Here is a 22,695-nt window from a genome sequence, read left to right as displayed (position 1 = left end):
TGTGTTGTTTTTATTGCGGTGTTTGTGTCTTGTTTTTATTTATTTATTTTTTTAATACATCCTTTTTGGATATGAAGGTTTTTGACTCTGCACCGCTCAGTTTTATTTAATTTCACTCATTTCCAGAGCAAGAGCTGTACCTATGCAGGACTCTGCTGAGATACAGGACTTGAAGGTCCTAGCAGGCTTTTTAGTTTGACAACCATGAATTGATTAACAGCTAAATTTGCTGACAGAGAGCTCAACTAATACAAAGTTAAGTTTACATTCTGGGTACCTCATGTCCCTCCAGGACAGTGACAAGTTCAGTGGCAAGTTCAAGTGATGCTCTAGCCTCTCTAAACTGGGGAATCCAAACTGAGGTATGTACCAATGCAACATTAAGACTGCACCTGGACATGGCAAAGGTTACTGGCATGGATTTGCAAGCAAACCTGTTGCACCAAAGGCACAAAGGTGGCAGCTGTACTGTGTATGGTCAAAAGAAAGAGAGGTATGCATGCAGGAGAGAGTCCAGATGCCTCATTTTACTGTTAAGACCACTACCAGTGGTGATATCCCCAAATCCTTTGGCAATAGGCACCGCATGAGGGTGGTCTGTGGGCTTTTTGTTGGGCAACTGAAAGTCCTTGTCTGTATCTGATCCTTTAGGTGCTCCCAGGGGCTGTGCCAGGGAGCTGGGTCCCTGAGAGCCACCTACATACAGGATTCCTCATTCAGTATCACACACCTGGGCACAGGTTTTCCTTTAGCAGAGAGCTGTGCTACTTCTCTGAGGAGCTCCGTTTCAGGAACCATGTGTCATGCATACAGTCGGTATGGAAGGCTGAATCACTGATCAAACAGGGCAGAGTTCAGTTTGCTCTGATGTATCTTAGCTCTGTATTTCCTGGTGCTCAGAGGTCTGCGACTCGCCGACATACTGGAAGGAAAAAAGACTGGACAATCAGAAACTCTGAATCTTTTCCTCAGTTGCCTGTTGAGATTTCTTTCTATTTTATTTTATTTTATTTTATTTTATTTTATTTTATTTTATTTTATTTTATTTTATTTTATTTTATTTTATTTTATTTTATTTTATTTTATTTTATTTTATTTTATTTTATTTTTAGCAGAGGGAAAGAAGTCTGAATTTTGGCTGGCTGTTGGAAGAAACTCCAGCACCCACACATACGTGCAGCTGGGATGCTATCGTAGTTAGACGCTGATATTCTCCCCTTTCTTCCTAGATCTCCAAATCCTTTTGAAAGGAAATAAATTCTTCTTACGGGTAAAGAAACAGAGAACAAAGGAAGCAAAGTGATGTGCTTAGTGCTGCTTATCAGGAAATAAGCAGTTTTCCTGAAGCAAGACATTTCCTGAGGTGGAAAATAGGGAATAAAATAAACCACAAAAAGACCTTTGCTATTTTTCACTATCTGATGTCACTCAATTCATGACAAGTATGAACCTAATGCGTGTCCCCGCTCTGAGTCGTATGCCAGGACAGCCCCTACACCCCTATACATGTAAGACTTGCCCTTGATTCAGCCAGGCTTTCCAGCCTTTCCTCAGCCCACACAGTCTCCCTTCCCCACCCAACCAGTCCCTACCTGGCAGTACCCAACCTGATTTTCAGATGAATATATTTGCATTTGTTTACTCCTTCATTTCCTGGTCTACTGAGTTTAAATTTGCATCTCTCTGGGTCTGCCTGGATATTGGCACACATAACAGGCTCACACTCTTCTCCTGAATCAGAGGTGGGTTACTCAGATCCCAGAACACATCTCAGAGGGACAGATGGGACTGAACTATCGCTGTCACCAAACCTGCTTTTCCAACATTAGTTTCACACCCTTCCAGATAGTTTCTCCCTATGATCTTTTCTCTTCTCACTACAGCTCTGGCTCTGCCTGCCCTCTTGCTCCTCCATCCCGAACTCCTCTCAGCAAGCTTCTTTGTACAGCACTTTTCACTCTGTTTTCGTAAACAGTTTTTGAACCTTCTTACTGTTTTCTTGTCCTCACATTGCATTTCTCCAAAGTAGAATGGAAACAGCCCCCAAATCCTGGCAAAAGCGGAGTCTGGCAACCTGTCTGCAGCCTTTTTTTGGATTTCAACCGGCCTTAGGTCAGATTCAACAGTGACACTGTTTCACAACCCATGTGAGTACGAGCTGGCTGGAAGTCTTCTTGGCCACCTTGTTCAGCCAACAACAGTGTCATCCATTTAGTCAGGGAGAATTGGGTACATGCCTATGCAGGCAGCTAAGCACTTTTTTTTGCTGATCTGAAGGGTGGTAGGTGCCAGTGGGATGCATGTCAGGAGCATGACTGGTCTGGGATATGACTTGTTATCCTGGCCTGTGCAATTGCTAGTACCTGTCAACAAGAAAAAATGCCAGGGGTGGAGAAGTCGAGGGGTTGTACCCTAAGAAGTCTTTGTTTAGATAACCTCGGCACTTGTAGGAAGCTTACTGAATTTCAGGGTCAGTTACACACATTTTTTGTAGACCCTTGGAGGAGTCAGTCTTTGGATGTGTTTATTTGCACAGTCTTTGACATTGTACCTGTGCTCCAACTCAATCATCAACCATGTAATTACCCTTCATGCAGTACTGACACAGACATTTGTGTGGGCAGACAGTGGCCTGACACCAGGACACCTGTGAAAAAATACACAAAACACAGCACAGATCAATTCAGTGAAGAAATATTTGAGGTTGGAATTATTGTGCCTCTAAAAGCGGAGGCTGGGAATATTCTAAAAGACTTGATTTATGTCCTAGTTCCAGTGTTACAAAATGTGTAGAGTCTACAGACTACGAGCATGGACTGTATAACAGAGAAAACAATCACCAAAATCTACCCAAAATAAGGATGATGGCTCTTGACATACGCCAGTTTCTAAGCAGAACTTCTCGGTTATTGAGGTGGGAGGGAACCCAAAGAATGAAGTGCTGTAATTGAAATAAATGTACACAAACCTAGAGAGGATACAAGTAAACATTAAAAGATATATATATATATATATATATATATATATATATATATGAGGAAGATGGTGATAACCTAAAAGCTATGAAAACTGACAATATATGGGGCAAGATGGTTTGTAATACCAAGTATCAAAAGTTGAAAGAACTGTCTGGTCCAAAAATAGTTTCTTAGCTTAATTAAATTGCTGAAGATGTGAAAGGGCAATTGCACTCCTACAGCAGATCCTGGCTAGGCTCATTGTCTCAATCATTTCAAAATCAACTTTTTGCCTTTGATATATGAATTACCATTTTATTTTTTTTTACCGTCATACAGGGCTTGAACCACCAGGTGTCTGGTTGTGGTACTAGCGTAAGCTGTAATATTTCTTAACTGTGGGAAGAGTTCAGGAACGTCAGGTACATTTTTTTTATCATCAGCACATTAAGAAGCTTTACATTACAGCATTTTGGCCTTTTCTTGGATTTGACTACTGGCAATGTTTCAGGTTCAAAGGTTTGTGTTTTAAATGAGATTTAATGTACGTAGACTGTAACATTGCCAATAATATCTTGAACTGGGTGTGTTTTATTGGGTGATTCATAAAGAAAGTTAGACAAAGTATGCACAGTGGTATTGGAATGTGGGTGGGATCAAAGTAACGTTTTAGTGGAATATGTTTGTCAAGCACAGCATACGGGAAATCTTCTTTCTGAATAAAGATGGATTGATCCCCTGAGAATATCAGTATATTTCCAAGGATCATTTATTCCAGTGAACCCCAATGAAAACATCAAAGTCACAAAGTAACATAAGAGAGCTGCATCGTTCACCCTCAGATATTCCATTGGCAGTGAGACTTGTTGAGAGCAAAGGACAGGAAAATGAATAAAATGAATAAAAATAACATTGATTTAAAGGGACACTGCCTGCAGTTCCAACACAGAAGAAAATTCTGTCTGTTCTCTACCAGGGTGGATGCAAGTTTTTTATTTGAATAAAATTTTGCTGTTAATTGAGCATACACAAGCCCGCTGAGCTGGATTTGTTGTGATTGCACATTTGCATGCACATACCTCATGCTCTCTGCACTCTTCCTGTTCACATCTCTTTCCAGGCAGCACTTTGAAAACCACAGTGTTGATTTTGTTTCTGAGACTAAGGAGCCACTCATACTGAGCACAAGGAGCTCTAACACAGAGAAACTAAGTCCTACTTGGAGGGTTTCATACCAGTACAAGTGATAAAGGTTTTCTAAGTTCAATTATTCAAAAACAAGATGCTATCTTAATTATTTTTTTTAAAGTCTGCTTAGTTATATTATCTTTCATTTTTCTGGCTCTTGATAAGAGAATTTTGTTGCCTTTCTTTTACTGCTTGCTCAGCAGCAGGTACAGAGCATCCCTGCCTTCTCCACTCTGATATGCTCCAAAGGCAAAATTGTCTCTGGAGGGTGGTTGTGCTCTCCCACAGCACTGTAGAGCTGAGGGACATAGTGGTCCCACAAGCAGAGCTCCTTCCCTTTGATGCACACCCAGAGGATGGCAATGCACGTGCTATATACCATGTGGTATATACATACTGCATGTCAGGGGGATGGAGGAGATGGATTTTCTCATTGCTAACTGCACCAGTGCCATTTTTCAATGCCTTGGTATGGTTCAGTGGCTAAATGATGTTATTACTGTGGTCCTAACTGCCGCATGGGCAAAATCCATGCATTCGTGAGGTAGGACAGTTTACTGGAATAAAAGGAAAACCAGTGAAAGGACAGTTGTAGATACCCTGTTTCATGAGGAAGAGCGTTACAGAGGAGAGGTATCTTGCAGGGACCAGATTCTCACAAAATAGGGATGGACTGGGACATGGTCAACTCTCTGCTATCAGGGGCTAAAAAAAGCCCTAATGCTAATGCTGGAAAAGATACAATGTAGGAAACAGTGCAGGTACAGTATGTTCAGAGAGCTGTCTGCCTTTCACTCGGGAAGGCAGTCTGCTATTTTTCAAGACCTGTGTATAAGGAATTAATATTTCACAGATGCCGTCTAGTTCTCAAAATTTCCTATCAGCTGTGCTTTTTTTTTTTTTTTTTTTTTTTTTATGGGCACGAGTGCTATTAACCCATAGGCTAATGGACCAGCTCTAAATAATATATTGCGTCCTCTCACTCAAATGTACTTTGAGATTTAAATGAGATTAAATATATAGGGAAGATTTTGGTTTGTGACTCAACTCAGTGACAAGGGGACAAAATCGAAGGCCGTGCTTGCTGTGGTGTCCTCCACCTGGACAGTACAAGCTGATCTGTACAGTTCTCGAAATTGTTGAGGCAGAAAACCTCAGGATATCTGGAACTTGAGGGTAAATGAAAAGCTCTTTCTCTTGCCAAGCTCTACTTTATATGCATTACTTCTGATAACTTCTGGTAAGCAGACACAAAAGCAGACACGGTACAGCGTGCCAGTGCAAGTTAGAGTAGAGACAGTGAAAATTTGGCTTATCTTGAAAAAAACAAGCTGTTAGGCTTAGTTTGTTTCTTTGATCCAGAGATAAAGTTTTCATAAAGATAGAGCAGGGAGCAACACATGTGCTTTGAGATAGGCCTTAGGTGTTCTTATCCTCAAAAATATCAGCATCCTTTTTTTCTTACACATTTAGCTCCTTAGGTCCCACTGACACAGCACATGCATATCAAGCATATTTTACTTCTTCCCTTGGGCTAGCTAAAGAAACCAGCCAGCCCTCCCTTTGTGCTTCCTTCTCAGGGTCACCAGGTCAAGAAACGTGTGTCCCCTCAGAGGGACACTTACGTCCTCGCCCCCGTGTTGGAATAAATAAGATTTGATGAGCTTGTAGTCTCTATGGGATAACACACCTGTTTCGACACAAGTCTTTGCACCCATACCGCGTAGTTCCTGCAGGACAAAGCCAGCTGTGAGTTCAATGTCCCCCCATCCTCTGTGCATATCTAGTGGGACCCATCTCCCTGGCTCCTCGGTGATTGCCACGGGCCTGGTTTCCTTTCTTTGCAGGCTGCTGTTTGTTCTGTAGCCACAAGCAAGCGCTGCACCCTAGGTCACCCAGATGCCCAGGAGGGAGGAGAAGAGCACCCTGGGGCCGTGGCCAAGCCAAAGGGGATTTTCCCAGAAGTTCAGTGCACAGCATCAGCTCGAAAAAAAAATCTTAAATGTTCACAGACTAAACTTCTCCCTGGCAGTGGCTGCAGGACCACTGGGGCCAGGGGCTGGTGACCACACTCCTGTGCCAGCCACAGGACTCACCGAAGGAACTGGGCTTCAGCAGGGCTCTCTCGAGCTCACACCTCCACCAAGAAAAGGATTTTTATTTTAAATTTGTTCTTACAAATTTGTCCTAACACCAAAATGAGGCTTTTGACTCTTTTCTGGGTTTTCACTGAATGATGCTTTGGGTCCATTATAGTGCCAGATTTAATTATTTTCTAAGCAATTTTATTGCCTTTCTGATATCTTTAGAAAGATTCTGGCTGCGGTAGCTTCTCTCTAAGGCTGTCCTTCACATATATCTCCACTTTGCCGACTCTCACTGCAGGTAACTCACATCAGTTCTCTTTAAACCATACCTTCACAACTGAGCTTTCCACTTAGTGCTCTATTACACTTATTCTCCTCAGTTCTTACCCATTTTCTAGTTGTGAGGGTGATATGTTATTTCCTGATCCACCTGCTACTTGGTGAAGGTATGTCTGTGTACCCTTAAAGGACAGGATGGAACTTGGCTTGGAATTTAACTGCTCTAAATAATAACATTTGCAGCCTCCTAGTGCACTGCCAGATCTTCGGACCTGAAGTATCCATCACAGTTCAATTACCTTTAAATTTCAATTACCTTTAAAATATGCTACAGCGTGTACATTTTCAATTTCTGCTCTTCAAAATAGTCTCAAAATTGTCGGGGCCCTGACAATTTATCGCTTATTTGAAGAGATAAGTATATTGTTGCTCTTCATCAGAAAATATTAAGATGTTGATCAAATAGTGAATTATTTTCCACCTTGTAGAGTATTTTCTCACTAAATATTAAACAAACAAACAAACAAAAAAGAAAACACATGTATTTTCAAGTCTGAACAAACTGAGATTATATGTGTTGGGGGCAAATTCTGAAGTCCATAACCAGGGAACGCTACCACTGATGCACATGGAAATTGAAACAAGTATTAAAGCTATCATGATTCGTCCTAAAAAGAAAAACATGGATGTCATAACAACAGTAATTATAATTTGTGCCAGCATAGCCAAAACTGCAAGTTTCATTAGGGGTTAATTTGTCCTCATAAAGGACCTAGAACCCAGCAGGGTTTTTATATCAAATTTATATCAAATATCCTCCATATTTTGGGACTGCTTAGATTGGTGGTGGAAGGAGAAGTCACACCCCCCAAACTCAGATTGGAGCTCAAACACACCAATATTTTATTCACAGCAGAAACAAAGAAACGAACAAAATGTTAGGAACTCTATCATTCATGCTTCAAGACGTCTTTGGGGAATGATGAGATAGTTTTCTTGCAGCAATATTGTGACCAGATTTCTTTTCTCCCTCTGAGATTCCTCTCTCAAATTGCTTTCCTATTTACTAGATACGGGTAGCACTGTTAAACAACTAAGTCAAGTTCAGTCAACAAGATAAGTCTCCTCAGCCACCACCTCGCTTACAACTGAATTTTAATTTCTGCTTTTCAGTCGCCTCATGATAGTTTTTAGCAAACGCTCAGTTGCACTGGTGCAGATAAAAAGATAGGAAAGACTTCCCAGCCTGGCTGCAGGCATCTGAGTCCACACCTAAACTACCGCAAGGCCAGGATGGATAAGGGCAATTTCATATGAAAAAAAAATTATTGAGACCTGTTTGGAAGATCCCTGGTTCGGGTCTCCTGCAAACAAAGGAAACACCTATCAGCATGCATTTGTTGCCTGAGGATTTCATGGGAAAAATCAATGCCAAGCTCAAACCTCTGGCTGGCAGTACATGCGCACACACACGCACTGAGTGTGCTTTATACAACCTGATGCCTACTTGGCAGGACAAATTTCTGACTGCATAAGAGCCCTGTTATCTCTGCTTGGCAATATGCACAATAGGAGCCTGCTTACTTGACAGTAAAACATTGGCCTTAATATAATACCCTTTTCATACTTTACAAGGCTAAGCTCAATTAAAAGGAGAATTGTGGATGGCCTCCTTTCATTTGGTAGTAAACACAGGCTCCTTCTCCCCATACAGAGCTAATGGTGGTGAACTGGGTGAAGTTAGCCACTAGATACTATCCTGTTCTGTACAGGAAAATTATACTGCAGAATATACTGCTAGAAGGAGACAGCTTTACAGTTCAGTAAATCCAGTTGCAATTCATCATGAGACCCTCGAGGAGAAGAGAGGAGAGGAGAGGAGAGGAGAGGAGAGGAGAGGAGAGGAGAGGAGAGGAGAGGAGAGGAGAGGAGAGGAGAGGAGAGGAGAGGAGAGGAGAGGAGAGGAGAGGAGAGGAGAGGAGAGGAGAGGAGAGGAGAGGAGAGGAGAGGAGAGGAGAGGAGAGGAGAGGAGAGGAGAGGAGAGGAGAGGGTCTGCAAAATGAACCCACAGGTCACGAGCCCCCTGTTCTGAGCTGTGCATTGCTACGTGAAATCACAACAACCTTTGCTGTTTACATTGCAAAAGCGTGCATGCTCAGGCAGATTTTTGTATGGAATGCAACAGGAGAAAGGGCTCGTCCAACATTACTGGCTCATATAAATGTTTTTATAGGGTTCATAATGAAAAAAAGAGACTGATAGTAAGATATGGAGCTTCCATCAGTAATTGAGAGCATTAATTCAGCCTGTGGAAGCACAGGCTGAAACAGCTGGGTGGCTTTTGCTGGACTAAATGAAATACTTTGGTGATTTCAATCTCAGTGGAAAGGGCTCTACCTTGATTCATTTGTCATACATCAGGCCTGATGTCCAGACCTAAACAATTGATGCTGACTGGCAAATCGTTAGAAATATAGACAAATAATCTATTGTGTCACTGGGTCTTGACTTTTTCTATTTCAGGTCATCTCAGAAATTTCTTCTTGCATAATTTTCTTTTTTTTTTCATTTGGTTTAATTTCTTGCTCTGACAGCTACTATCAGAAAAATTTTCCAAAGCCTTGAAAAGCCCTGCTCCTAACTTCCAGTCTAAACATGTCTAAGGCCAATTTGCATCTATTTTTCAATTGAGCCAATATTTTTCTTTAGCTAGGTCTTATCCTTTCTTGGCGCTAATTTGCCTATCTGTGGCATTCTCATATTGCGCCTCAGCTTCTGTTTTTCAGGTCTTTTTGATTTTCCTGGTAGAACAGTCAGAGTGGAGAAATGCAGTACTCTCATCAGGTCGGGGCTGTGACACAGGAGTTGCAGAAGAATGAGAAAACTTGAACGAGTTTTCACTAGCACTCTCCTATGATAGCAGATTGCCCTGGGGGTTGACAACAAATGAGCAGGGTAAACTTGTCCCTCTTTACAAGAGTACATTTATATTGCCAAAAATCCTTCCCTTTAGGGAAAATGCTTCAGGAACATTTCCTAAATGCTTTAGGAACAGCACATCTGTTTCAAAGTCCATCGAGAAGCATGCCAGTAAGCTTTCTGCAAACAATCCCTGCTTCTTTCGGAGCAATTGGCAGTGAAACTGCAAGTAGCATCTTGCAGCGGTTTACTCCCCTCTAACCTTTCCCAGCAGATTTTCTCTCTGGGAGGGAGTGACTGGGCCATATAAATGCCACGAAGAGATGTTAAAACATGAAGCAGCTCCTCAGTACACTGAAGGCAGCTGCAGATTCTCCTGGAGTCAGCGTTGGGGTCAGTGGGCTGTGAAGGGCCTATTTTACATTTTTTTTGCCTGAGAAATAAAGTGGAATAACCCTACCAAAGTAAAAGAAATTGCAGTGGCTTAAGATGTGTGTGACTGCAATCGGCCATTCCTTCCTTCTGCCAGGCCATTCCTCTTCAGCATTTTTCACATCCGAGGAGTCTGGTGATGCCTGACCAGGGCAGCCTTTTTCTGGCCTTCCTGGTGATGGAGAAAACAAACAAACAGAAAGCAGCATCTTCCAGAAGCGGGGCCGTTTCATAACCATGGGGCTGTGCACAGGACGCAGGCTCTGAGCTGGAAGCCTCTCCTCCCGCTCCGAGAACTGCCCGCTCGGCGGCAGCTGCTTTCCTTGGAAAGGGTTTTGGCAATTCCCCGGGCAGGCGCCGGCGCGTTGTCTGCCTGCCACGGCTGCTTTGCACATCCAGAAGCACAGACAGGCCCCCCACGGCAGCATGGGGTTAAGTGGCCCCTGCTCTGTGCAGCCCCCAGCCTGGGCCAGAGTCACCAGCCAAGAGGAGGGCGAAAGCAGGGGCAGGCAGGCGCCTTCGTGCGCCTGGGAGCCTTGCCAGCACCTCACGAGCATCCAGTTTCCCAACAATGCAGGCTAGATAAATACCATTACACCTTTTTTTTTTTTTTTCTTTTTCTTTTTCTTTCCTTTTTTTTTTTTTTTTTGTGACAGGACAAGGTGGAGTGCTGACAAACACCTCATCCCAGGTTCTGCAGCCAGGCAATGCTGGAGGCAGCAAGATAACCAAGTTTTTCTGATTCTTGCTCTTGTGCACCTCACCAGACAGCTTTCTTGCTTCCTTTCCTCGATGGGTCTATTCGTGTGAAACCAGTGTTGTTACTCGGAGAAAACCAGGCTGAGCGACAGGATAGTCCCACTCGAGCTGTCCAAGGAAAAAATAATTAAGAAAGCAAGGCACAAACCACCACAAAATGAAGGGTGAATCAATCCTACCTTCCCACAGCAACCAGCACTACCTTGAATTTCCAGCTGGAGACAGGCCTGAACAAACTTTCCAGCTTTCACACTTGGAGACACCTTGAGCCTGATCACATCTTGCTGGCTTAAGCCCAGCTCCGAGGAGCTAAATCTCACACTGAGGGTGAGATCAGTGCAACTCGGTGAGATCTAATTTGAGATCAGTGCAATTGCAGGGTTATAAAATTAGAAAAAGGTGAAGGATGGTCTGTCTCCTCCACTTTCTGGAAACAGAAGCAAGTGATTTCTGAGCAGAGAACGGGTTACTTGGAACCCCAGCGGAATGCTACTGAAAAACAAAACTGCTTGACTGTATTTCCCCAAAACTAGGCACAGTTGGGTAGAAAGAAATGAGGCAAATCATTGTTTCAAAACTTAGAATTATGACTTGAAAAAGATGCTATCAAAGAAAAGAAAACAACAAACCTTTAGGATGCAAAGGCTTGTTTTTGTTTCCTTTTAACCAGACGTTTGAAAACACTGAAACATGACCAATTCCTCAAAAATGTTTTCCTGACCACAGCTTCTTGCATGCAGACAAACACAAGAATTATGCCAGTTCCTGGAAGAAGAGACGTCATTGGCTTTTTTTAATACTTGAGCACGAGTCTGTTTGTGTTGTTATTTTTCTCTCTTCTTATCTCCGTAGTTTTGGGGGACTTCTTTTTCTTTCTGGTTCTGAGCTTTTTTGAATACAGTGGGTTAGTTTTTTCCTCTGGTTACATTTTTTTTTTTGTCTCCTTTTTTGTGTGCAAGTTAAATTGCCCTTCCTTAATATTCTCTCCTGCTATTTTGGCCTGAATAGCTAACGCTAGGTCAACTTTGTGCTACTGTATTAAACACTTTGCTTGTTTGTAAGTAGCTGATTAATTATTTGCTATATCCCTTGAGGTCTGTGCTTTAGCCTTTCTAGCAATGGTTCCTGTTTCACCACTGAGTATTTGAGAAGACGTTTCCACAGATGAGAAGAAACGTGGCAATGGGGCTTGCTTTCCCAGGTGGATTTCTCTGGCACTGATTTGTGTTACATCTGGGCTTACAGGGCTTTGAAGGCAGGCATCCTTTCAGGATGCATCACCATCCTGAAAATGGATGGGCTTAAGCAAGTGCTCTCCCAAACTGGAGCTTTATTCACTGTACTCCAGTGCATGTCTGCACTGAGAGGCTTTGGAAAGCTACAGTGCCTCAGCGAAAGCTGCAGAGTCAATGCCACATGGGATGGTTCATTAAGCTGCTTGACGTATCATCTCGTTAGCATTGCGTTGTTGTAGCTGCATCCGAGTGCACGTATGGACAAGCCATGAGTGTGACACTGAACAGCTTTGAACACAGTGCTCTGCTTGTCAGTCTCTTTCTGCAGAATATAGATAGCAACTGGGATATACGAGAGAGACAGAAAGGTTTGAAGATGTGACCGAAAAATGGATTTGTGCAACAGATGATCCTGAACCATAACACTGCCTGGGAGTCTCAGGGAAAAGGTCTGACTGAAGGTCAGAGGGGCAACATTTAACCTGGGCTTAAAATTGATAAAAAGGGTGGTGTAAAGCCCTAAAACTCCATGCCTCCTGCCAATTTGTAGAGTTAACTACTGGCTGAAATGTTGAGCTGGTTTGAATGAGTTGTGCTATCAGTAAAAAATGAAAATTTTCTATGTTAGCGACAGTATTTTATTTGTTCATTGAAAGACCCTACTGTATAGGGCAGTCTTGTAGAAGACTGAGTAGGCAGAGTACCACCAATATCCTGCACGGGCTGCCTGAAAACTTGCTGTTTCCTTCCTCTTTGATAAATCCACCACTAAAAAAAAAAATATAATAATAATAAAAAGATCAATCCCAAGAACCTCTCTGTTGGGTCTCTCCTCTGACACCCCTTCCTGACCAGCCCTACCAGAAAAGCCTTGGGGTTCCCTCCCTGGGGACACCATTTCCAAGGATGCTTGGCCCAGGGAGGGCTGGGGGAGCACAGACACCTCCTGGCCCACCAGCCTGCGGCCCCAAGGTGGAACTCATTCCTGACACCATAAATGCCAGGACGCTCCTACGGGCGCGGCAGTGCCCTCCTAGTGACTAACCGAGATTTCCCCCATTTTCCCCGAGCGGCTTTCTACCTGCTCAACACGACGAAACAGCGCCAAGGGAGGGCTCAAGCAGCCCCTGGGACAGAAGCTACGTGCCTTAAAGCCCAGCAGACAACCCCCAGCTGCTTCCCCGTGGTCCTGCCCCACCAAACTCCCCCCTTTAAACCCGGGGCAGCCCGACAGCGGGGCTCAGCCGGCCTTTCAGCCCCAAACACCGGCGTGCCCGCGGGCTGCTCTTGTGCAAACCCAGCCGGCAGCCTCCGGGGGCGTCCCCCGCTTCGGGGGCCGGTCCCGCCGCGGGCAGGGGCGAGGCGGGGCCGTGGGGCGGCGGCGGGGCCCGTTCCGGCCGGCGGTGCGGGGCGGTGCGGGGCCGTGCGGGGCTGCAGGGGGATGCGGAGCGGCTCGGCCCCGGGCAGATGATGGCGATACGCGAGCTGAAAGTGTGTCTGCTTGGAGTGAGTAGCGGCAGCACCGATGGATGGCCGGGGAGGGAGGGAGGGAGGGAGGGAGGGGGGGGGTTGGATTTTTCCTCTTCTTCTTCTTGTTTCTTCTGATTTTTTAATTATTCTCCTCGTTTTGTTAGTATTAAGGTTGTTGGCCCGCTTTTCTCCGCCGCTGCCGCAGGTGGGGGTTGAGGAGGGGGGGAAAAAAAAAAAAAAAAGGGGGAGGTTTCCAGCTCCCCTCTCCCTACCCCCGCTCCTTCTCCCCTCGTCGGCCCGGGCCGGGGCTTGGGGGGGCTCGGCCGCCCTGAATTCGTCCACGCCGATACTTGGCAGCCTCCGGGGGGGGGGCGGCTCTGCTCTTTGTGTGCTTGTTTATTCCCCTTTTTAATCACTTTTCAACTTCTTTTCGGCTTTTTTAAGGGGGGCGGGGGGAGGTGCGTGGGGCCATATTTTTAGGGGGGTTCCCCCGGAGGGGTTTTCCAGCGCCTTGAGCCCTCCCCGGCCGGGTTCCCCCCGGCAGCAAGGGGGGGACACGGCCGGGAGCCGAGCCTCGGCCCCCTCGTACCGGTGGGTGCTGTGCTAGCTGTGCCTTGACCCCTCACAGGACTGCCATCCTGCAACTTCTTTCTCCTCTTTCACTTTATTTTTAAACTTTTTTTTTTTCTTTTCCCTTTTTCTTTTTTTTTTCCTTTTCTTCTTCTTATTTTTTTTCCTTCTTTCTTTTCTTTTTCTTTTTTTTTTTTTCTTTTCTTTTCTTTCCTTTTTTTTTTTTTTTTTTTTTTTTTTTCTGGTGAAATCGCGTGTGCGTTTAACATCTGGAGCAACAATGTGCTTAGCTTTGCACTTTGGCTCCGCCTGCCCCCGCTCTGCCCTGCACAGAGGGAACTGCACATCCAAGTGGGGATATAAACACTGCGGGGAGAACATCCCCCCTCCCTGCTCTCTGACAGTCACCAGCCAAGCATGGCTACTTGTGTTTTTTTTATTGCCTTCTTAAATCAAACGTATCGGATGCGAGTCATGCCGCGTTTAGGTCCTTATCACCACGAACGCACAGAGAGCTGCATGAATGAAGGCATTTTAGGGTGAACTCTTTCACGCAGTACAAGCGAGCTGAAGGTTTGAACACGAAACTAAGGCAGCCGCCGCCGTGCTCCGTGGTGTGTGTTGACACTTCGCCCAGCAGGAGTGGGTACTTTGCCCTGGGTAAGCGCCAGGACGTGGTGCCAGGGCACCAGGGACTATTTGGCAATGGCCAGTCCTCCTTTCGCAGCGAAAATTCCTGCCTGCAGCTTTCGAGATGGCACAGAGACAAAATAAATGCGGTTTACACAGACCTGAGGAGCCTGTGGTAGAACATGTGGATGCGTCTTTAGTCTTTTTCTCCCCCAGCAGAAAATCCTGTAATTTTCTAGAGGTGAAGTGTCTTGTGGAATGACATTCCTCTTGCCCACTGCTTGCTGCTGTTGTGTAACACTGAAATGTACTGGAGGTTTTGCAGGCCAATTGTTTACTTTTAAGACAGGAAAAGAAAGCTGTAAAGCAGCCCTGTGTTACCAGGAGTATGTAATTACTCTGCATATTCATTAAAATGATAGGGTGGCAGTGGAAACCCCGGGGAAGATGTAAGTATTTGTAGTTATATTTGCTTAGTAGTCGGTGATTAGTGAGAAGATGTTCCTTCCTGAGTTTTAATAGTGTATAATCCTAGAAAACCACCCACTTCTGACCAGACATCTCATTTCCTGTGAAGGCTGACACTCTGTTTTTCCAAAAGTGAGGAAAACTTCAGAAATCCCCTCGTGAAGTTCAGACAGACTGCCAGTACAGGGAAACGGTACCTGTGTGTATGAACAACCGCAGCCATTCCTCTTCTGAAGGTTAGATGGCAACCCAAAAATAAGTTTGGAGATCTGCTAAGAGGAATCTTAAGTCGTCTTCTCAATTAGTCCTAGACCTGGTAGGTTAATCTAGCAGATCCCTTGGTAATCTGTCAAGTCTGACATGTCCATGTTCCACGTTCTTATCCTTGTTAGAAATTACGGATTAAGTTGGTGTAGATGGGAGCATGAGGAGAGAGGGGGACAGAGAAGGCAGAGCTATGCTCCATGCCACCAGCTGGCACTGCTGTGCATCAGGGCTAACATCTGGCCTGGAGCCACAAAAGTAGGGACAAGGAGTAAGTGACTGGCCCTTGGAAGAAAAGCCCCATGTCGCCCAGGTCATGCTGCAGCACAGGAAAGAACCTGGCTTGTCATTTTCAGCATAAATCTGTCAAAGCTTGAATTTGGGTATTTGGATTTCACTCTTTCTTCCTCAGAAGTAGCTTGGAGTTTTCTAAGCTCTGTGGGTGTGATGGGAGAGATATGAAGCAGCCTGAAGTAGTGCACAAGAATGGGGTGGTTGTGAGGCTTGTAGATGTTAAAGGAAACACCAGGAATGACAGAGAGGGGTTTTGGGGCATCTCAAGTGTGAGTCAGTTCGGAAGGCAGGCCTTGTTGGTCACAGAGCTTTGTTATTCATGGATTTGGGACAGCAATGTTCTGTGAGGAGAGATGGTTTCAGCTTGCTCCTGGGCTGGTAGGAACAGGATGCCTGCCTAATCAAATGATTAGGCATCACAGCCTCAGGTGTAACAGTGAGGAAGCTGCAATTTTAATAGCTACCTTGAGCATGCTGCCGTGCAAGTGGCCTCAAGCCTGCTCCTAAACTACTTCGCGTAGTAAATTACCGCTGCTGGGCAGTGATGTATCCTCATGTGGAACGCCTTCATCTTGGTAAATGCAACCACTTGAGCATCTGCTCCAAGCCCCGTCTTGTCAACCCAAATTCCGCCTGGCCTCTCACTCCAACCTGTTGTTTGTTCACATCGGTTGTCTGTGTTTTGGAGGCTGCCTGCTCCTGGTACTGAGCAAGGTTTAGTGAGGGGGTGAAGGAGAAAGGGGTGAAGAGGGGCTGCTGGGCTCCTTCAGGGGTGAAGTGTGGCTGGGTGCACAGATGGGAAGAGCGTCTGGGTTTCCTCATCTGGCTGCAGCCACGCAGTGCCATGTGCCCTGGCTCCCGGCGTTGTCTTAATGCAGGCTGGAGGAGCGATTTTACATCTCTCTGCCAAGTCCTGACATAACTCTGTGTGGCAACCGCAGGAGAGGTTGCCAGGTCTAGGACTGAGGCAAAGTTTCTTGTCTTTCTCGCTTCCTGAGGAAACTTTGAAGGCTCTTCAGAGAGGCTGTGGGAGGTGGCTTGCCAGCTGCCATCTGAACTGACCTCCGTGGCTGCTTTCCTATTGTTTTTGTTTACTACATTTTTATGTTGTGACTGTTCATCACAGGACCAAAGGAGTTAGGCCTGGAAGAGCTCCCTTGGTCCTAAAGCTCCTCTTAAAACTTTCCTGACACATACTTGCTCTAAAAGGCTTGTGACAAAGGTTTCTGTTCTCTCCAGGGTTATATTCCAAAGCTTATCTACTCGCATCATAAAAAGCTCTTCCAAACATAGCGCCTAAAATCTTCCTTGCCTGCGACTTCGTTTTGCATCCTCCTGTTTATGTTTCCACTTCCTTGCTGACTGGAAGATGCTCACACGTAGTCTCAAAATGCTGTCTGAAGCTGGGGAGCCTAAACTTGTGAAAGGAGTGGCATCTCCTTTGTGGAGGAGAAAGTTTCCTCAGGAGTTTCTCCAAAACCTGATCCTGATCCAGGTCTGGAGAACAGTTTGTTACCTTTGTCAGTGTTCACCTTGTACGGTGTCTGCACTAGAGTGCAGAATTGAAGACAGAGTTGTTAGATGTTTAAAGTAATTGGGAAAGGGGTAGTAGTTTCCTTGAGGAGCAAATCTCTGTGGTTTTCCTATCCTAATGTCACGATAATGTAAAGGTCTGGATTGTGCTGGATGCAGAACAAATCCCAGTAGCAGAATGTATGCACACGTACATCAGACCTTTCAGTAAGAAGTTGAAGTACCCATTTTTATTTTTAATAGCCACTGTATGGAACATGAATGACTGAGAATCTTTTAGTTTGTGTTGCAATTTATAAAAGACAACAATTTTATTTCTCATTTGACTCTAAACCATGAGCTGCAATGTTGTAGGCTCAAACGGAACAAGAGGGACCAAAGTAGTGCAGAAGACAAAGGTGGCTGCAAGCCTTGGAAGTCCTAGCCCTATATCAAATCACGTGCTCAGCCGGACAACAATTTTAAGCCCATGAGGAACCGAAAGGCGGGCAGCCAGACACACCATTAGTGGGGCTGCCTGTGCCCCGTTTCCTTGGCAAAGCTGGTGAGGCATGCTCCAGAGCTTGCACTTGGGCATGCACGTGCTGCTTCCACGATCCATTGCCCTACTCTACCATTCAAAAGAACAGCCTGCCAAGGCAGTTTATACATGTAAGTCAGGGACCTTGGATGTTCTGTTCTGGGGCAAAAAAATGCGTAAAAGATCCAATTACAGTAACAAGTGAAAAATGCCTTTTCTTTTGTATCAATAAACAATTATGTCCAGAAGCCTAAAATATTTTTTCCTATTAAATTATAAAATTGGTTTAAGTGGTGCAATCAGATTTTTTGCAATGTAGACATTAAACATGTAGGTAAACAATTTATCGTGTAGAGCCACAGAGGAATGGAATTCATGATTTAATATTGACATTGGCCTTATTGCTTTCCTGACCTATTTCCAAACACTTATTTCCTTGCATTTTCCAAAAAGTTTTGAGTGGAATTAGCTAGAAGAGTGAGCAAATTGTTATGACCCAAACATCTTTCTAGGAAAAGATAAGTGCAGAGGCCAAATTCTGTTTTTGTGTCTAGCAGCACAACCGCGCTGACGGCTCCAGAGGAGCTCTGAAGCAACAGAAGGCAGAACTGGAAGCGGGTTTTATTTCCAGTAATTGAAAAGCATCCGATTAAAAAACTTGTTGTCATTAATAAACGGGGCAGAAAAATAATTCCCTGTGGCTGTCTCTTGTTGGGGAGGATGACATGTAACTGAATCCCATCAACTGAGCATCAGCGCTCAGATCCTGTCTTCTGGTTTTGACTTTCTTGTTGAATGAGACCCTCCCATCCTGATGTGGCTATGGTCCGCAAATCATGTGCAGGCCACAGTTTTTCTGCCTGTCAAATTGTGTTTATTTTGCTTAAAGTGTTACAAACTGCTTTATTTATTTATTTGTTTATTTTTCCAGGCTTCCCCAGCTCCTTGCTTCTGTCCCTCTTTTTGATTTCTTAGTGGTGGCTGAAAAGCTGTGACACTTCTTGTTTCACAGTAATTCTGAGAAAAGTAAATTTGTTCTTTTTCTGCCAAAATAAGGAAGTTGAGTTGGTAATAAACCCCATTTTTTGAACACGGATGAGTGCAGTTTTAGCACTCCTTAGTAAAGTAATGCTGAGGCAGACTATGAAGCAATCACAAGCTGCATGCAAGAGATGTGTGGGGAAGAGAAAAATGCTCTCAGTCTCTTTTTTAAAATGTGCATTTAAACTCTGTTTCCTGAGACTCAGGTTAATAGTAAGACTTGTTTCCACAGCAATGATTTATTTCCTTTGATGTTACTGTTGCAATTCAAATCCAGTTTAAGGAAGTGGCAAAATAGACACTGGCTGGGTTGGGCTGCAGGGCTTTTGCTTGTGATGGTGTTTATAAATTACAGTGCCGACAAATTCTGCTGGTGTTAGGTTGTGTCTGAAGAGAGCATGTAGACTCTGCAAGCATGCAGGTTGGATAAACGTACTCTTCTTAAAATTTCTGAAACTAACTCCTTCTTGATATAAGCATTTACAGAGGGGCTACAGCTCAGCTCTGCTTGCTTTCAAGCAGCTGCCTTTTCTTTTGACTCCCTTCTGCTCCCTCTTCCAAGTGCCATCTTTGTCTGGAAGACCCAAATGGGGACTGTCTGTTGATCACGTATTTCCAGGCCACGTCCCATCGTTGGAGAACAAACACAGGGCTGCTTGTTTCTTCTCTGGCTCTGCGTCACCTCCGTTGATGCAGGATGGTGGTTTGGAATCGTGGTTCGACCCCTTTCGTCATCCTTTGTTTGGATATGTGGTTTTTCCTCCACTTGGGTTTTCCCAGAGCTGCTTCTGGGGCCAGCCGATGCCCCCATGTGTGGCCAGAGCTGGTTGTTGGGTCCTGTGGGCATCTCGGGGACTTGCTGCAGGGGTGGTATGAGGACACGCATGGGGACAGCTTGTCCTGAGCAGGCCCTGCCTGCCGAGGGAGGAGGAAAAGGAAGGCAGCTTCCTATTTTCTTGGGGTTTCTTGCTCTGATGGACTTTCCCTTTGAAAGCCAGCGTAAGCTGGTGTTCAATCTAGTCTTCTCCATCCTTGAGTATTTCTAACTGCTGAGCCTGCTCAACTTTACAGGAGTTTGAAGCCAGTTTATTTTTCCTCCCTCCACTTCCTTTGGATAATTATAGAATAAAAAAAAAAAAAAAAATTACTTCCATCCAGTGTTAATCACACTGGTTGATTGACTTGTGCCCTGCTTTTTCGGCAGGGCAGAGCAAGTCCTCAGTGCTCTGCTCCCTGCCAGGGCTCGTTGTGCCCCTAAATGAGTTTCGAACACTGCCACAAGAAGGAAAACCGAAGCAAGCAGGCAGCGGATGCGGCCGATGGGCCTCCTCAGCGCGCTGCCCTGTGTAAGCACATGCCAGTGCTTTAATTTACAGTCTCCAGGCTTGCAGAGCCAGTAATGAAAGCTGAACGGCAGTCAGCGGAACAAATGTTTTTTATTTTCGCGTGGCTATTTTTAAACATAAATGCTAGTGTGTGGTTTTTCTGTTTCTTGGAGGGTAGGGTAGAGCAGTCTTTGGTTTTGTGCTTTTTTGTTTTGGGCAGATTGAGTCCTTCTTGGGGAGACACGTGGGAGCACACGTGCGCGAGATCCAGCTCCGGGACACTTTGTGTCCCGGAGTTACTGTTTCCTCTGTGTTCAGCAGGGTGACAGGATGTGGCTCACGTCATCAGCTGGCCAGGGTCACTCTCTGCCCTGCACAGTCACCAGGGACTATAAACACTGCCAGAGCGAGCTTTTGAAATGATAAATATCAGCCTCTTGCATGGACTCACCTGCAGTTAGGCATTGCCTGAGGCAGATTTTCCCTTATTTTAGAGCCTGTCTGTAGAGACGAGCAGAGTTAGGAGAGCTTCCTGAAGTAGGATTGATTTCGAAATGTTTATTTATTTATTTTTGGCCAGTTTAGTTCTGCAGCAAACAAAATTCCAGTGTGGATAGGGTCCAAAGCTGTGCTTCAGGGCAGTGGGACAGATCTGACATCAACTTGCATGGCCTCCTGTGCTCGCTGGTGGCTTTCCAAAGAGTGGTGTGAAAATCATCCTGGACAGGACTCACTTGAACGCAGCGTGGAGTTATACTAGGCTCAGCTCATTTCTTGGGACTTTAATGCATTTTCAGCTTCCCTATTTAAAGGGAGGAAAGTACATTGTCACTCTGGTGAGCAGTTTAGGAGTTAGAAGCATATCACGACTGAGATGCTTGAGGTGCTTGTCCATGCGCAGTCACAATTGTAATCTCAAGCAGCTTCTGCCATCTGTGGAAGCAAATATTATGATTGTTTGCTTAAGATACTGCTTGTTAATTTAGGAAAACTGTCACTGGCAGACAAACACTGCTACCAGTACATAAAGGCACGCTTCTTCGTGGTGACTAGACAAATCTGATGACTGGTTAAACTCTTGGAGGGATTTGGGAAGTGCAAAGAACTCATTCCCCTTATTGAACAGGAAGCATTTTTCCTCATTTTTCTTTTTCTTGAAGCGTACTAAAAATAAGTAATTTAAGTGGGACTATTTTAAGAGTCATAAAATCAGCACTTGCAGTGTATCTCGTTAAAGCTGATATGAACAGGAAGCTTCCAGCCACACTTAGGCCACAGGACTTTCATGGTGCACAATCCATGCTGCCTTCAACCGTAGCAATTGCTGTGCTGATGATCTGACTCTTAGAAAAAAGGTTCTTTGGTTTTGTCTTCACTTGCTTGGATGTCAATGAAGAAACAAAGCAGTGTGTCCAACAGTTAATTTCTTCAGCTGTTGTGACTGCAGCAGCAGAGTATAATTTGTGCTAATAGGCTTTGAAAATATTCTTCTGAGTTGTCTATTCTTTCATATTTTTCTTAATTTTTTCCTGCAAGGTGTGCTTGACAGCACACCTGAGCATTACAGAGGCACCTGGAGCATGTTTTAAACAACAAAAATGTCTGTTGTAAAAAACCTGATAACACAAATACTGATTTAAGATCAGGTTGCTGAAGCCCTAATTTGATTTCAAAGCACTGGGGTGCTCCTTGGCGGTGTATGGGGTACATCCTTCAGCCTTTGAAAGGGCTGAATTGATTTCCAAGCTTAAGGCTCAGCACATACTTTAATACACAGCTGAATGCAGGGCTAAGTGGAGGACAAATAAAAAAAAAAATATGTAAATTAAGTATTTGAGATAACACAGCCTTTGAGTGATTCCGTCTTTTAACATTAACAGTCAATGAAGTAGCTCAGTTTTTCCTCTGCTTGGTTTTTAGGAACTGGTAGACTCTTCGGAGACTGTGCTTTATTTGCTCAGGTAATTAAGTTGATCCAGAATTTTGTGACTAGGTTTGCCTTTAGGAGAGCTTTAGGCTGGTGTGAAGGATGACAGCGAGAAGGAACCTTTGGGGCACATAGAATAAGTCCAACTTAAAAATAAATAAATAAATAAAAGTTTGAATTATGGAGAGTGAGACCCTTAGCACCCAAAAGTTTTCCGGGAATAGCTTGAGTAAAGTGATGACCAGTAGAAAAATGGATGTAACAATCAGCACAGAGGAGATTTGGAGGAAAAAAAGTGATATATAGAGAGAATACTGGGGAAAGAGGGAAGAAAATGAGACTGAACGGGAAAGGATTAAAAGAGTTGTAGGGGACCAGTAATGAGGAACATGGAGGGTAAAATCTGAGAAGGGGTGAGGGAAAGAGAACCTGAAAGCTGGGAAACAAAACCACGTAAAGCAGAGCAAAAGGGAAAAGTGAATAATACACCAAAAAATACGGTGTGGTGAAAAAAAGCCTGCCACTTCTCCCTTCAGTTTAGCCTCCAGTTTCCTTTTTTTTTTTTTTTCTCTTAAAGCTGGAACTTTGCTAGCTTTGCTGTATTATGTTTCAAAACATTTTTTGAACTGAGCCTGCACAGTTGTTTATATGACGTTAAGTGAAGCTGTACCTCATGGCCAGTTGAGAATTCACTGTCGTGGATCCAGTAGCTGGAAGGGAAGGTCTGCTAGGCCTTTATGGGCCACTGGAGATGTTATCCAGAGCCACTGTGCCTGTCCTGCAGTCAGTGCCAACTT

The 22,695-nt window shown here is 44.5% G+C and overlaps 1 protein-coding gene across 1 annotated transcript in view; it reads left to right on the top strand.

Annotated features, from left to right (window-relative positions):
* The first annotated feature begins 13,258 nt into the window (after positions 1-13,258).
* Positions 13,259-22,695, top strand: part of RAB31 (RAB31, member RAS oncogene family) — a 59,213-nt gene continuing 49,776 nt past the window's right edge. The window contains exon 1 of the mRNA XM_082752646.1: positions 13,259-13,362. Coding sequence (XP_082608772.1) covers positions 13,324-13,362 — 39 coding nt within the window. The 5' untranslated portion in view covers positions 13,259-13,323. The remainder of the gene's footprint in view (positions 13,363-22,695) is intronic.

This window comes from Aythya marila (assembly GCF_965140915.1).
Source record: "Aythya marila genome assembly, chromosome: 2".
In the NCBI taxonomy this organism is placed as follows: domain Eukaryota; kingdom Metazoa; phylum Chordata; class Aves; order Anseriformes; family Anatidae; genus Aythya; species Aythya marila.
The sequence above is the reverse complement of the archived record's forward strand: the minus strand, read 5'-3'. Positions and strand labels throughout refer to the sequence as shown.